The sequence below is a fragment of the Aquarana catesbeiana genome, linkage group LG02 (genome assembly GCF_042186555.1).
Source record: "Aquarana catesbeiana isolate 2022-GZ linkage group LG02, ASM4218655v1, whole genome shotgun sequence".
Classification (NCBI taxonomy): domain Eukaryota; kingdom Metazoa; phylum Chordata; class Amphibia; order Anura; family Ranidae; genus Aquarana; species Aquarana catesbeiana.
The window spans coordinates 542,745,231-542,760,231 of NC_133325.1; the positions used below are offsets into that span (position 1 = coordinate 542,745,231).

General features: G+C 48.1%; 2 protein-coding genes across 5 annotated transcripts in view; one reads left to right on the plus strand and one right to left on the minus strand.

Moving 5' to 3' along the window:
* PM20D1 (peptidase M20 domain containing 1) overlaps positions 1 to 15,001 on the plus strand; it is a 387,280-nt gene that overhangs the window by 39,349 nt on the left and 332,930 nt on the right. The gene's annotated exons all lie outside the window — the stretch shown is intronic.
* Positions 1,274 to 2,853, minus strand: LOC141128534 (uncharacterized). Its single transcript, XM_073615879.1, has 3 exons — positions 2,618 to 2,853; positions 1,924 to 2,080; positions 1,274 to 1,844 (listed from the first exon to the last, which is right to left on the minus strand). The coding sequence occupies exons 1-3, from the start codon at positions 2,653 to 2,655 to the stop codon at positions 1,305 to 1,307; spliced, it is 735 nt and encodes a 244-aa protein (XP_073471980.1). The 5' UTR covers positions 2,656 to 2,853; the 3' UTR covers positions 1,274 to 1,304.

Genomic DNA, 15,001 nt, shown 5'->3' on the forward strand with positions numbered 1-15,001 from the left:
TTGGTGGGAACCTCTACAATTTCTGGAATTGTGCACAACACCTGTCAAGCAATATGGGAGGAGCTTCGGTGTACTGCAATGCCTGTTCCAGATACATCCACGTGGCAGGAAATAGCAAATGGGTTTTGGAAGAAGACCCAATTCCCTAATTGTGTTGGAGCCCTGGATGGGAAACACATCCGAATTCAGATGCCACCTGGATCTGGCTCACAATATTTTAACTATAAGAAATACTTCTCCCTTGTGCTTATGGCAATCTGTGACAGTAATTATAAGTTTGTAGCTGTAGATATTGGGGCGTATGGACGTACTGCAGACTCAAGAGTGTTTACAGCATCATCAATGGGGAGAAGACTACTTGAGGGCCACTTTCATTTCCCATCAGACAAACCTCTTCCAGGAACTGTAGGGCCAGATATGCCACATGTGCTTGTAGCTGATGAGGCATTTGCACTTTCTAGGCATCTCCTAAGGCCTTATGCCAGGCACAATCTAACTCCCCCCCAAAAAATTTTTAACTATCGGTTGAGTCGTGCAAGGCGCCTTATTGAATGCACCTTTTGGCATTTTGGCAAGCAAGTGGCGCATATTCCATACAACAATTCAACTGAGCCTGGAGAATGCCCAACTAGCTATACAAGCATGTTGTGTCCTCCATAACATTATACGTGAGAAAGAAGGAATTACTGTTGAGGAAGAGGATGAGATCGATTTACCTTTCTGTATGGTTTGCTGGACTGCGACCCAACAAGTCGTTACCATGCGTGATACGTTTGCAAACTATTTCATGTCCCCAGAGGGAGAGGTTCCGTGGCAGTATCAACATGTGTAAAAACATTCACCAGGCACTTTATAAGGTATAATTTGCTAGTACCATGTTTGACCCTCTTTTTGTACTCTGCATTGTATTTGTTTTCCCATAGAAAATGTAAATTCAATAGTTTGACGAAATATACATTTTCACGTTAGCAGTATAGCAGTCTTGTGACCTCTATCAGTGTATGTTTATAAAGCTTGTTGTTTTCAGTCTCCTAGTGCCAACATCGATCATCACTCACCCTAGGACCATCACATTCATTGTATCAGTTGTTTTTGGTTTATATAGAGTACAATAATAAAATTACATTTTACATGCAGTCAATTATTTTTATTAATAATAGAAAATGACCACACAAAATATCTCAAAAATTATTGAAAATGTACAGACATAATTTTTGTACAAATATAAACACAAACATAACATTCAGTGTTTCATTACAAGCATGGTGGCCAACTACAACAGGGCAACTTAAAATGGGGATTTTTTAAAGGTCCTGATAATAAGGACTGTGGGAAGTGGAATAGGGAGTGGATGACTGGGAGGAATGGCTGTATGAAGTACCCTGTGAACTGGAGGACTCATAGGTGGGTGCCACTTGCGGTGGGGGTACAACATTTTGGCCAGTGTGGGCTGGTGCACGTTGGTGATGGGGGTTAATGCCTGGATGATATGGATGAAATGAATGTTGTGGAGCTTGCTCACCATGGTATGGACGTTGGTGATGGGTAATGACTGGTGGCATGGGTTCTCCAGACATTGCAGCCCTTATGCACACACCTGTAAAATTAAAGATGGACATTTGCACATCCATTTTACGCTCATTTGGAACTCTTACTAAATGGTGGTACAAATTCCGAGCAAAACTTGCATCCTGGTTATTGGGGTCTGAAAATGGGTCGGTGGTATCAGCCCTTCTTGTTGCCCTCATCTCCTCCATAAAACCTAACATGGCTGCATCCATGTCACGTTTGGGATGTCCGTGACGTTTCCTGGCCCTCGGTGTGGTAGCTCCAACAGAACGAATCTGAGGGGTGGAAAATTTTTATTAGCACATTTTATTTTGTCAGCATTTAAAAAAGGGGCATTTTATATAGGATACTTACAGGCACACGTTGTCTATCAAGCGTGGCTGTTGCTGTAGATTGGGAGGACTGGTTTTCTTCGGGACCTTGCTTGGTAACTCCCACGTCTTCCTCTTGCGCAGGCTGGGTATCCACTGCATCCCCCTCCTCTTCAGTTTCTGAAATGTTGCTGGTGGTACTGTAAAATATTTGTACATAGATGGATTACAGCTCAGTACAGTATAGTTATTACAATACATAGATCCATGTGTGTCATTACTGTTAAATAGGTTGTAAACCTTACAGACCACTTTTACCTACAGGTAGGTGCAAGAAATATCTCCTAAACCTACACAGTTATTAGGAGATTTTTGCTGAAAACACGTAGACAACGGCGCCTGACTAGGCGTGCCATTTCTGAAAGCAATCGTGCCGTGACTGGTGGCTCCCGCACGCATGACGTAAACGCGGCTATGGCCAGTCACAGCACCAGAGCCGTGATACCCGGAAGTCTCTCCAGGAGTGATGGCGGCGACGTGGAGGGGAACGAGGGCCAATACGCGGGCTTCGATCTCGGGCAAGAAATTCATAATGAGCTAGTATGCTATGCATACTAGCTCATCATGCCTGCAGTTTTTTTTTTTTTTTTTCATGGTTTTCTTCCTCTTTGGAATATATGATTATTTCGACTAGGCCAAATAATTTAATATAGGGGAGAAAGAATGTATTTACTTACCTTCTTAAGTCCATCACACATCTTAAGAAGTCCAGCATCTCAAAGAAGGGGCTTTTCTTTTTACTGGACGATCCTGCTTCGCTCCGACTGTCTTTTGCTTCCTCTTTTAGTTCCCGCCTATAGCGGTCTCTAAGGGATCTCCACCTTGTGATTATTTTTTCACCTGCATAGGAACAGTAGACACAATGAACATAAGTTCAAAACTACAACATGACAATTTTGTATACTATTTAAAACCCATATGTGGAATACAGTGGTTTTTAACAACTATTTTTGTCAGTTTTACATATAGTTAAGCCTATAAAATGGCTTTACTAGAAGTACTGTAATTATCTCTGCGCCGTTTAGGATATATTTGCTGTACACTGGGGGATGACAACATGGCCAGGTGACATGCAAGGTGACTTTGCAGGTGACATTTGCAGGTGACGTGGCAGGTGACATGCAAGGTGACTTTGCAGGTGACGTGTCAAGGTGACATGGCCAGGTGATGTGGCTGGTGACGTGGCCACGTGACGTGGCAGGAGACGTGGCCAGGTGATGTGGCAGGAGAAGTGGCCACGTGACGTGGCCAGTTGATGTGGCTGGTGACGTGGCAGGAGACGTGGCCAGGTGACGTGGCAGGAGAAGTGGCCACGTGACGTGGCCAGGTGACGTGGCCAGTTGATGTGGCTGGTGACGTGGCCACGTGACGTGGCAGGAGACGTGGCCAGGTGACGTGGCAGGTGAGGTGGCCAGGTCACATGTCAGGTGATCGGGCCAGGTCACGTGGCAAGGTGATGTGGCAGGTGGACAATCCACAACTTTTGGCAGGTGATGTGGCAAGTGACACACTAAATACAAATATACACGCTAAACGAGGCTCAACGCGGCATGCAAATGCAGCAAAATGGGCGTTTCTAAAGGCCGGTTTCAAGCTTTGTTCAGAAGAGTTTGCACCAGCGAAACGTCTACATGGGGCCTAATGTAGGAGAAGAGTGCTGGCATTTACATGGTGAGTAGGACTACAATTATCAGGATGCCGACATATGGGTGTACTATAAGTTTAAAAATGCTTACCACGTATCCGACGGTGTCTATTGCTCAGTGACAACCAGTTTGGAGTGACCTCCGCGAAAACTTCTTCCCACTGCATGCTTGTGCAGTTTCTGTCGCTGTATTGTGCAGTCCTCTTGTCCCATAATGCTGGCCTGGCATGCACAAGCTGGATGAGCTACTCATGGGATACATCTCTTGCCATTTTTTGCTGTTCTTCTCTCTCCAGCATGTGCTTGTGCATGTGACTTTTACTACTGACCACTACCTGGGTCAGAGGTTAAAATGTATGCATATTGAATAAATTACATATTTTGATGAAAAACGGATGTCAGCGGATCGGATGTTAACAGATCGTCCGCAAACATCCGTTTTTCATCAGTTCCGTTTTTTTTACGGAATAAAAATTAGAGTTACGTACCGGTAACCTCTTTTCCGGTAGTCTTTCAGGACAGCCACCATGAGATAGTCTCCTCCTCTTCCTCTAGGAAACACTGCGCCAGCCCAAAAATTCTTACTTCCCCCTGCCAGACCTCAGTATATTCCAAGATTACCTCCGGTCAGCTGGGGAGACACAAGAACACATTAATAACATACTATCCCATATCATTATCATGCTGCATTCTGGTCTTTTATAAGACACCCAAAAATCTCGGGTGGGTAACTAGGGCTGTCCTGAAAGACTACTGGAAAAGACGTTACCGGTACGTAACTCTAATTTTCCCCCTTCGTCTTTCAGGACAGCCACCATGAGAGGATGAACGAGCACTTACCAGTTAGGGTGGGACTACAGCTTGCAATACCTTTCGCCCAAAGGCTTGCTCACTAGCCGACACCAGGTCCACTCTGTAGTGCTTTACGAAAGTGGAATAGCTGGACCATGTTGCAGCCCTGCATATTTGCTCTGGCGTTGCTCCAGCCTTTTCTGCCTGAGAAGCTGCCATAGCTCTGGTAGAGTGTGCCCTTATACCCATTGGGATTTCTTTCCCTGCTAATGTATAGGCCTGGCCAATGGTTACTCTGAGCCATCTGGCAATAGTGCGTCGAGACGCTTTGCATCCTTTTCTGGCCCCAGAAAACAAAACAAATAAAGAGTCTGACTTTCCAAACCTCTTGGTCAGCTCTAGGTACTTAAGGATACATCTCCTTACGTCCAAAGAATGAAATTTTAATTCCCTTTCCCCCGAGGGGTTGGGACAAAATGAGGGTAGAACTACCTCCTGACTTCTGTGGAAACCAGAAGCCACCTTAGGTAAAAATGCTGGATCAGTCTTGAAGATGATCTGATCTGAAAAAATAACGCAAAAAGGAGGTCTAACTGATAAGGCCTCAATCTCACTGACTCTCCTGGCAGTAGTCACTGCTACCAAAAAAACTGTTTTTAACGTAAGATCCTTTAGTAGACATTCCTCTAAAGGTTCAAAGGGGGTTCCCGTCAGGCCCTGTAACACTAAAGATAGGTCCCACTTGGGAAAGGGAGGGCCCTGAACCGGTCTTTGTCTAGACAGAGCCTTAAAGAATCTGACCACCCAAGGGTTGGTGGCCAGATGCTTTTCTAAATAAGCACTGAGTGCTGACACCTGACCTTTAAGGGTACTTATGGATAAACCCCTATCTGCTCCGCACTGAAGGAATTCCAACACCGTTGTTGGACTGTGTACCGCAAAGGAGCCTTCTGCACACCATTCATTGAAACGTACCCAGACCTTTTTATAAATCTGGCGTGTTACCTTTTTCCTGCTGTTGAGGAGGGTGGAGATTAATTTCTCAGAAAAACCTCTAGCTCTTAGCATACCCTCCTCAGTAGCCAGGCCGCTAACTGCCATTGGTGAACCTGTGGACAGAGGACTGGGCCCTGTGAGAGGAGATCCTCTCGAGGTGGCAGGAATAAGGGAGGTTCGACCGCTAGCTGCTTGAGTACTGAGAACCAAGCCCTCTTTGGCCAATGTGGTGCTACTAGAATCAGGGACGTGTTTTCCATCTGGAACTTCCTGAGAACTGCCGGTAATAACGCTGGGGGCGGGAAGGCATAGCAGATTCTGAAATGCCAGTTCTGGATCAATGCGTCGACCCCTCGCGCTCCCTCCCCTCTGTTTAGGGAGAAAAAGCAAGGGGCTTTCGCGTTGCTTCTTGACGCGAACAGATCTACCTCTGGAGGACCCCATTTCTCTGAAATTAGATTGAAAACTTCCTGGTTGAGGATCCAATCGCCCTCTCTGTTTGGTTCGGCTGAGAAAATCTGCTATCACATTCTTTTCTCCTCTCAGGAAGACTGCTGAGAGTGAGAGAGTGTGAGTCTCGGCCCAGTTCAGAATGCCTGATGCTAAGGCCGACAGGACTCCGCTTCTTGTGCCGCCCTGTTTGTTTACATAGGCCACGGCGGACGAGTTGTCCGACCGCACCTGCACATGGTGGCCCTGTAGCTCCTCTTTGAAGAACCTGAGTGCTAGCCCGATTGCCCTCAGCTCCTTCCAATTGGACGACCTTCTTAGTTCGTCGCCCTCCCAGGTGCCCTGTGCTAAAAGGGAACCCAGATGCGCCCCCCAACCCTTGCCGCTTGCGTCTGTGGTTACCACCTGAGAAACTGGGATGAACCACAGACGACCCTGCGACAAGTTTGAGACCCTCCTCCACCACCAGAGGGATCTCTTTACTTGGGGTGGAACCTGTACCAAGGTGTCCAGATCTTTCTGACTGTGATCCCACACCCTTAGGACAAAGGACTGTAAGGGACGAAAGTGCAGACCTGCCCATTGCACTGCTGAGAGGGTAGCGGTTAATAGTCCTAGGACCGACATCAGAATTCTTATGGAGACCTGACTGCTGCACTGGAGAACAGCCACTGCCCTGTCCAGTTTTTGTACTTTTTCTGCTGGAAGAAACACTCTCAGTAGCGTTGAGTCCAACAGATAGCCTAAGTACGTGATGCGCTGAGAAGGAATCAAACTGGATTTCTCCAAGTTCATTAGTCACCCTAGACCTGTAAGAACCCTCTTTGTTAGTTCTAGATCTCTTTCTAACTGCAGTGGACACGCTGCAAATAGGAGCAGGTCGTCCAGGTATGCTATCACTGATATACCCTGGAGCCGAAGAAAAGCCATCACCTCCGCCAAGACCTTGGTGAAAATGCGGGGCGAGGAGGATAGCCCGAAAGGCAGCGCCTGAAACTGTAGATGTACCGTTGTTCCACCTACATCTACCGCTAGCCGAAGAAACCTCTGCGAGGCTTCTGTTATAGGAACGTGTAGATACGCGTCCTTTAGGTCCAGAGATACCATAAAGCAGTTGCGGGGCAACAGGGCTCTGACTGTGAAAATTGTTTCCATACGGAATCTCCTGTATGTCACTGACCTGTTCAGGGGCTTTAGATTCAGAATCAGTCTGAATTTCCCTGTGGGTTTCTTCACTACGAAAATGTGTGAATAGAAACCCTCTCCCTCCTCGGCCTTTGGAACTCTGAGAACCACATTTTGATCTACCAGATCTCTTAATGCTTCCAACAGAGCCTCGGCTTTTGCCGTACACCTGGGTAGGTGCGTGACAAGAAATCTCCGTGGAGGAGGATTTGTGAATTCGATATGGTACCCCCTTCTTATAATCCCTAGGATAAAGCGATTGGGGGATATTGCCTCCCACTGTGGGAGGAAGGCCCCCAGTCTTCCCCCCACCCTGGTTGGGGAGTCATTGACTTTTACGGGGCTGTTCAGGAGGGCGAAAAATCGCCCCTCCCCTGCCCTTGCCTTTCTGACCCCAAAATTTCTTTTGCCCTTCCGGCTTTGGAGTTTCTTTACGCTTTTGTGGACGAAACCCCTTCTTTGTATGTGCAGGGGTTTTCTGCTTAACCGGGAAGGATTTCTTCCTGTCTGCTGTGCGGTCCAAGACGGTCTCTAACCCTGGGCCAAAGAGAAGGTCTCCCGTTAACGGTATGCCGCACAATTTGACTTTAGAGGCGCTATCGCCCGGCCAAGTTTTTAGCCAGAGGGCTCTCCTGGCCGAATTGGCCAGAGCCGCTGATCTGGCCAACATACGTACTGACTCTGCCGAGGCATCAGCTATGTAGGCGATACCTCGCAGAATCGTAGGGAAAGAAGACAGAATGGTTTCTTTTGCCGTTCCAGCTTCAATATGCTCTTGAATCTTAGAGAGCCAGTGCTCCAGATTGCGAGCCACTACTGTGACAGCCAACTCAGGTTTTAAGTTACCAATTGTTGAATCCCAAGTCTTTTTGAGGAGAGAGTCTATTCTCTTATCCATGACATCCACCAGGGCCCCCATGTCCTCAAATGCCAGGTCTGTGTGTCTGGAAACCTGGGAGAAGGCGGCATCTAACTTGGGATTTTTATTCCAAATAGATGTAGGATCATCCGAGAACGGAAATCTCCTCTTTAAGGATCTAGAAAAAAAGGGTTTCCTTTCGGGATCCTGCCACCCTTTGTTCCCCCAAGCCTTTGTACATTTGGTCATGAAGGGTCAGGGGTTTCCTGTCCTCCTGAATACCGAGGGTTGTATAAATAGCCCCTAAGAGGTCCTCTACCTCTTCCAGGGATAATTTATATCTGGAGGATTTCCTGGACTCCCCGTCCTGGTCCTCCCCCTCAGAACCATCCTGGGAATCGGAGGAGGAACTGTCTGGTTGTCTTTGTTCCACTCCGGAGGGCCCTGGAGCTTCCTCTGCCCTAACTGAAGTTGCAGGTTGGGCAGGAGCAGAGCCCTGAGCCTGAGGCGGGGTTGTATCCTGGGGAGCTGGTCTAATGGGAGGCTGAAACCTTTCAAATAAGGCTTTAAATGAAGAAAAGGTGGATGAAAGCTCCTTAGCCGAGGCTGCAAGTCCTGACTCCTGTTCAGAGTCCCTCTCCTTAACAAGGGAGTCTATGCACTCCCTACACAAGACCTTTGTCCATGCTTCCCCTAATGTGTCTTTGCAAGAGGCACACCTCTTCTTAGAGCTATGTGTAGACCTAGACTTCTCTGTAGCTTTCTGAAATACATGAAAGAAAAAAACATTTTGTCACTTTTTTTTTTTTTTTTTTAAAAACAAGGATACAACCCTGGGAGTGCACTAGACCCTCCTTAATATGTGGGGATCTGAGCCTCCCCCCCCCCTGACCACCCAGGGTGTCTGCCCCCCCATGACAGGAACTATACATGGAGGGACAATCCTAGATAAAGAGTACTCTTCCCCAGGGCACTCTTACCTTAGGAAGGCTGGAGGTAGTGTCCGTTGGCTGAGCATCTGCTTCCGACATGACTTTGCAGGTGGTTGCTACTACAGAGTCCTACGCTGCCTGTGCGCGTCCCAGACTCGTCTCCAGCCTGTGCCTGGCTTCCCTATCAGCGCCGCGACCCGGAACCGGAAGCCGCGGGTCAAAGACAAGCATTCGCCCTTCCGCCGGAAATGACGTCGCCCGTCGTCCGGCCCGCCTAGTTCCAAAAAGAAAAAAAGAGAGCGGTCTGTATAGTACACAGGAAAGGCGAATGCCTGCATGCTGCAGCCCTGTGGCCGCGATAGGGAGCCCCCACAGCCTGAAGCCGCGCTCGGCTAGGAAGTGGTGGCAACAGAACGAGGGGTAAGTCCCCCCTCAAGCCCCTATGAAACCCCTGCTTCCATTATAGGCTCCAAAAAAATAAAAACAGCCATAGTCACCCTGACTGAGTGGCCAGGTTCCTTGCACAGTGTCTCCCCACCGGAGGAAACACTAATACTGAGGTCTGGCAGGGGGAAGTAAGAATTTATGGGCTGGCGCAGTGTTTCCTAGAGGAAGAGGAGGAGACTATCTCTCATGGTGGCTGTCCTGAAAGACGAAGGGGGAAAATAGGGTTTTCTTCCGTTCAAAAAAACGGAGCTGAACGGAGACGGATGTTAACGGACGTTAGCGGATCATGATCCGCTAACGTCCGCTATCCCATAGAGTTGCATTGAGGTCCGTTTTAATCCGTAAACGGACGTATGAAAAAACGGACGAACGGTCCGCACGTGTGAAAGGGGCCTAAGGTTCAATAAGTTTTTATTGTTTTCAACACAAGTTTAAACAGAATGAACAAGACCAGATGCCTGACAAAAGGCGTTCTAGTCTGATAAATTTGGGTTGTACAGAAAATATAGTGCATTCTATGTTGTTTATTTACGTAATCTGGGAGTGAGTCATTGAGGTAAAGTTTTAAACATGTACTAACATTCGTACAAGTGTAATTTCTGTTGGCCTGGGCACCCGTATGTGAACCTACTGCGACCAGAAACCGAGGAAATCAAGTTATCTAAAGGAGCTAGAATGCTGGTGATTTCATAGTATGGCTATATACAACTGAATATATGCATAGATGTGCGAGGGGGAAGCAAAAGAGAAGGGGGAAGCTAGAAATAGAGAGGGAGGAGTGCAGGGGTAGAAAGGTGAGGTAGGGGGAGATTGAGAGACAGCAAGCCTCATTCGGGGGGGGGGGGGGGATTGCTAGTCTGGGGTATGAGGACGTAATTTTGTGGTTAGTCTCTCAGAAGGTACTCTTCGTTGTTTCAATTTCGGATGTAGAGTAATGCCTCCAGACACTCCAGATAAAGGAAAATTTCTCGTATTTATCTAGAGATTTGCCTTGTATCTCCTCCACAAGCATAATGTCATTTATCTCACCCACCCATTCTATATGGGATGGGGGGGAGGTGGTTTTCCAATGTCTAGGAATTAGCTGCCAACCTGCGTTGAGAATTTTTTTTAAGAGGTTGTGCTTTTGGGATTTAATTGTACCAGGTAGTATGGAAAGGAGGGCAATGTATGGGGGGGGGGGGGGGTGTATGAGCTGTTTGTCTTATATTTCAGTGTAAATTTGAAAGATTTGCAGCCAAAATGGGTGGATTGCATTTCCACCAGATGTGATTGTACGTACCCTTCGCCGAATTACATCTCCAGCAGATATCGGTAACTGATGGGAACATGATCTTGAGGTTTGTTGGCACTCGATACCACCTGGACACCAGTTTTGTAGTTTTTTTTTTCCTGGGTGTAACTCGAGATAGATGACTTATGGGTGAAGAGAAAGGCCTTACCCCAGTCTGCCTCTGATATGTCTCTCCCGAGCTCCTCTGACCAGGCCTTTAGTGTACTTGGGTAAAGTACCACGAATATGATCTAGGATCAGTCTGTAGATCGCCGATAGTGTGCCAGGGCGTTTCTGAGAATGTGCATAGCTGTTCAAAGGCAGTCAGGGGTCTGTGAATTTGTTGATTCACAAAGTCTCTTACAATAGGAGATCAAGTGTAGGCGGGTCAGCCAGGTTATATTGGAGGCTGTGGCGGTGTGGTTTGTCACGAAGGTACCCTGGATGCTATTGACAAATTGTTGTGCTGTGGGCCAGGTGGATCTGTTATAATTATCTAAAGTTTGGGCTGATCTACCCTCTGGTAGGTACGGATTGTCAAATAGGGAGGTGAGTGGCCTTGGTTCAGTGGATAATGAGTAGCTCTCCCTTCTGCAGTACCAGATTAGTAGAGCTCCTCTGGTGAGGGGAGATAACGTTGGGAGAGATTTGTAAGTTCGATCATAACCCCATAGAAGTGCTCGAAGGTCAACTGAGGACAGATCATGTTCCACCAAGGTGGAAGCTTTAATCAAAGGACGGGGGAACCACTCCAGGACACGGGAGACCACTGCGGATGTATGGTAGAGCTCAAAATCTGGTAGGCCTACCCTGCTATTGGATGTGGGAGAGCATAAGAGCTTGTGTTTCAGTCTTGGGTGGTTACCCCGCCAGACAAAACAAGTGGCCATGGAACGAAGGGTGCGGAAAAAAGCGGAAGGAAGTGCAATTGGCAGGGCTTGGAATAAATACAATAACTTGGGGAGTATATCCATTTTTAGTATGTTCATGCGACCAAACCATGACACTGGGAGCTCCATTCTGCTTTCAGTGAGGCGTCTGAGTTTTGTGAGAAATGAGCTGAAGTTTAGGGCATATATATCTGATACGTTCGTTGGGATGGCCGTGCCTAGGTATGATATCGATTTTGCTTGCCACTGAAAGGAGAAGTTGGCCTTAAGGGAGGAGAGGGTAGGTTGTGTTAAGGAGAGGTTCAGCCCCTCAGTTTTGGAGATGTTCAGTTTGTAGTTGCTGAAGCGGCTGAACCTGTGGATCTCTAATGCCGCGTACACACGGTCGGACTTTTCGTCTACAAAAGTCTGACGGACGCCGACGGACCAAAGCCGGCTGACAATCCGATCGTGTGTGGGCTTCCCCGGACTTTCAGCTGACTTTTCCAACCGCAAATCTGACGGACTTTAGATTTGAAACATGCTTCAAATCTTTATGTCGTAACTAAGCCGGACCCAGAAATCCGCTCGTCTGTATGCTAGTCCGACGGACAAAAACCCACGCTAGGGCAGCTATTGGCTACTGGCTATCAACTTCCTTGTTTTAGTCCGGTCGTACGTCATCATGTACGAATTCGACGGACTTTGGTGATTGTGTGTAGGCAAGTCCGTTCATTAGAAGGTCTGCCGCAAGTCCGCCGCAAGACCGCCATAAGTCAGTCGAAAGTCTGTCGGACGGCTGTCGGACTTTTGTAGCCGAAAAGTCCGACCGTGTGTACGCGGCATAAGAGTATGGATGGAATGCTGATGTGGGGTTGGGTCACGTAAAGGAGGAGATCATCCGTATATAAGGAAAGTTTACATTGAGAGGAAGGGGTTTGTATGCCATGTAGATTTGGATTCACTCTGATGGCTTGAGCTAGATGTTCAATGACTAGGGCAAACAGGAGTGGGGAGAGGGGGCAGCACTGTCTTGTGCCATTGGCAATTGTGAGCTTCTCTGAGTTCCGTTCACTAAGATTGTAGCAGAGGGTTTAGAGTAAAGGGGCATGATGCGTGAGAGCATGTTTGGGCCTAATCCTATCTGGGAGAGGGTGGTTTGGAGGAAGGACGAACTAACCCTGTTAAAGGTATTCTTCGCATCACAGGAGAGAAGGCAGGTTGGTATGTGATTGCGTTGGGCGTAAGTGATGAGGTGTATAGTCTTAGTGGTGTTGTCCCTGGCTTCGAGTCCAGGGATAAAACCCACCTGGTCCCTGTGGACTAGCTCAGGTAGTATGGGTGATGGGCGATTTGCTAGGATTTTGGCGAATAATTTTAAATCTATATTTAGGAGGGATATAGTTCTATAGTTGGAGCATAAGGAAGGATCCTTACCCGGTTTCGGGATGACTACTATTTGGCTTGGAGTAGGGTGGCAGAGGGGGTGAGGGTCTCGTCTATGACATTAAATGCTTTTGCTAGGAGAGGGGCCAATATTAGAGCAAACGTTTTGTAGAAGCACAAAGAAAACCCGTCGGGACCAGGGCTCTTATTGTTTTTAAGACTTTTTATGGCCAGTTGGAATTCGGACAGTTTGGATTCTAAGTCCGCCGTGTCCGAAGCTGGGATAGTTGGAAGTGCAGTTTCTTGGATATATGATAGCAAGTCTTGTGTCGATTTACATGTTTGGGATAAGGATGGTGTGTCATGGTTATGCAATAGAGTTTTGTCTTCAGTTCAGCTTACCTGTCTCCATGTGTTCATCTCTAGTGACCAGCTGACCCTCACCTGACTGCTTTTATAATCTCTCCTCTAGCATGGCTCCACCGCAGCTCCTATCAGAGAACTCTGTATTAACCTCTGCACTGCAGGCCAGCCCTGCTGATTAACCTTTGTGTGTGTTTTTGGCTTCCTGTTTCCTGCCTGCCGTGTGCTCTACATTTGTTTCTGTTACCGATCTTGGCGTGTTCCCAACTATTCTTGTCTGCTCGTGACCCTGACCTTTGGCGTGTCCCCGACTATCCCGGTTTGCCTGTGACCCTGAACCTTGGCGTGAACTCTGTTCTCCTTGTCTGCTTGTGGCCTTGACATTGGCTTATTCCCTTACTATCCCTATCCTCCTGTTGCCTACTGTGGGTGTGAGCTGGGGGTCGCGACCTGGAGCCAGTTGCAGCCCAGTCCATCCTCGCCACTAGAGGCTCTGGTGAACACCTGCTGGCTCTTAGACTCCACTCCCCAGGCAATCTTACGCTCTAACCCCGGTGGGATCCGTGTTGGTGTTCCAGCGGCCCTGCCTTCCTTACCACCCTGACTCCCATCTGCAGCAGTCAGCCGTAGGGTCCACTACCTTGCTGTGCACTCCTGATCCCAACGGTGTGCATCTGTCACCTAACCTCAAGGTGACCTAACAGTTTGATCAGCCATGGACCCGGCTGACGTGCCACTTCCTGCAGCCGATCCATTGCAGGGCATAGTTCGCAAACTCGGGACTCAGAAATCTAATCAGACTCAGGGTATGCGATTCTTTCAAGATCTGGCTTCCCGCTTCGAGCAGCTCCAGGCCTCCTTGGGAAACCCGAACCTGCAGCCTCAAGTACAATTAGCAGCTGCACCTATCGCACCAGTCGCAGCCACACATTCATATTTACTGCCAGCTCCGTCCCGTTTCTCTGGGGGCTCCAAGGCCTGCAGGGGCTTCCTCAGCAAATGCACCATTCATTTTGAGCTCCAGCCTCAAAACTTTCTGTCTGATCAGGCTAAGGTAGCCTATATCATTTCCCTCCTCTCTGGTGAAGCTTTAGCCTGGGCTGCCCCCTGTGGGAGAAGAATGACCCGGTGGTTTCCATCTTGTCCAGCTCGGGTTTCTTTAGCGGCTAGTGCCCTTTTACGCCTTCGCCAAGAATCTTGTTCAGCGGGACAATATGCGCTTCAGTTCCGTATCCTCACAGCTGAATTGAGCTGGAACAATGAGGCCCTGGTCGCAACCTTTTTACATGGCCTCTCTGACTGAGTGAAGGATGAATTAGCAGAAAGAGCCATCCCCGCCAGTCTGGATGATGTAATTTCCTTGTGCAATCAGATTGACATTCGTTTCCAGGAGAGGTCCCTAGAAAAGACGGCAGCACCCTCTAGGTCCTAGTCAGCCAGAACTCTTCCCCCGTCACCCTGTGGAGCATCCTCTGCCTGCTGAGGAACCTATGCAGCTGGGCCAGACCAGACTAACCCCCGAAAAACGTGCTAGATGCAGAACTCTGGGCTTGTGTCTTTATTGTGGGGGCAAGGGTCATTTTCCATGACTCCTGCTCACTTCGTCCGGGAAAACGCTCGGGTCTAATACATTTAGAAGGTGGAATATTGGACCCAGAAACATCACCTTCTCGTCTTCTTCTTCCGGTGTTCCTCCATGTAGGCCCTTCTTCCTAATCAGTCCTAGCATATCTGGACTCCGGGGCTGCCGGCAATTTTATGGACTGGAGAACTGCTTCTTCTATGAAGCTTACCCTTTCTCCCCTCGCTACACCACTGGTAGTCTCGGCAATTGATGGCATTGTGCTCCCAGGGGGCCCTATCC

What these genes read in the sequence shown, in the direction of transcription:
- LOC141128534 (XM_073615879.1), bottom strand. Translation starts at nt 2,655, where the DNA reads ATGCTGGACTTCTTAAGATGTGTGATGGACTTAAGAAG. An exon ending in TGTGTGATGGACTTAAGAAG is followed by an intron (nt 2,081 to 2,617) that starts GTAAGTAAATAC and finishes AATATTTTACAG; the next exon opens with TACCACCAGCAACATTTCAG. An exon ending in TTGATAGACAACGTGTGCCT is followed by an intron (nt 1,845 to 1,923) that starts GTAAGTATCCTA and finishes TCCACCCCTCAG; the next exon opens with ATTCGTTCTGTTGGAGCTAC.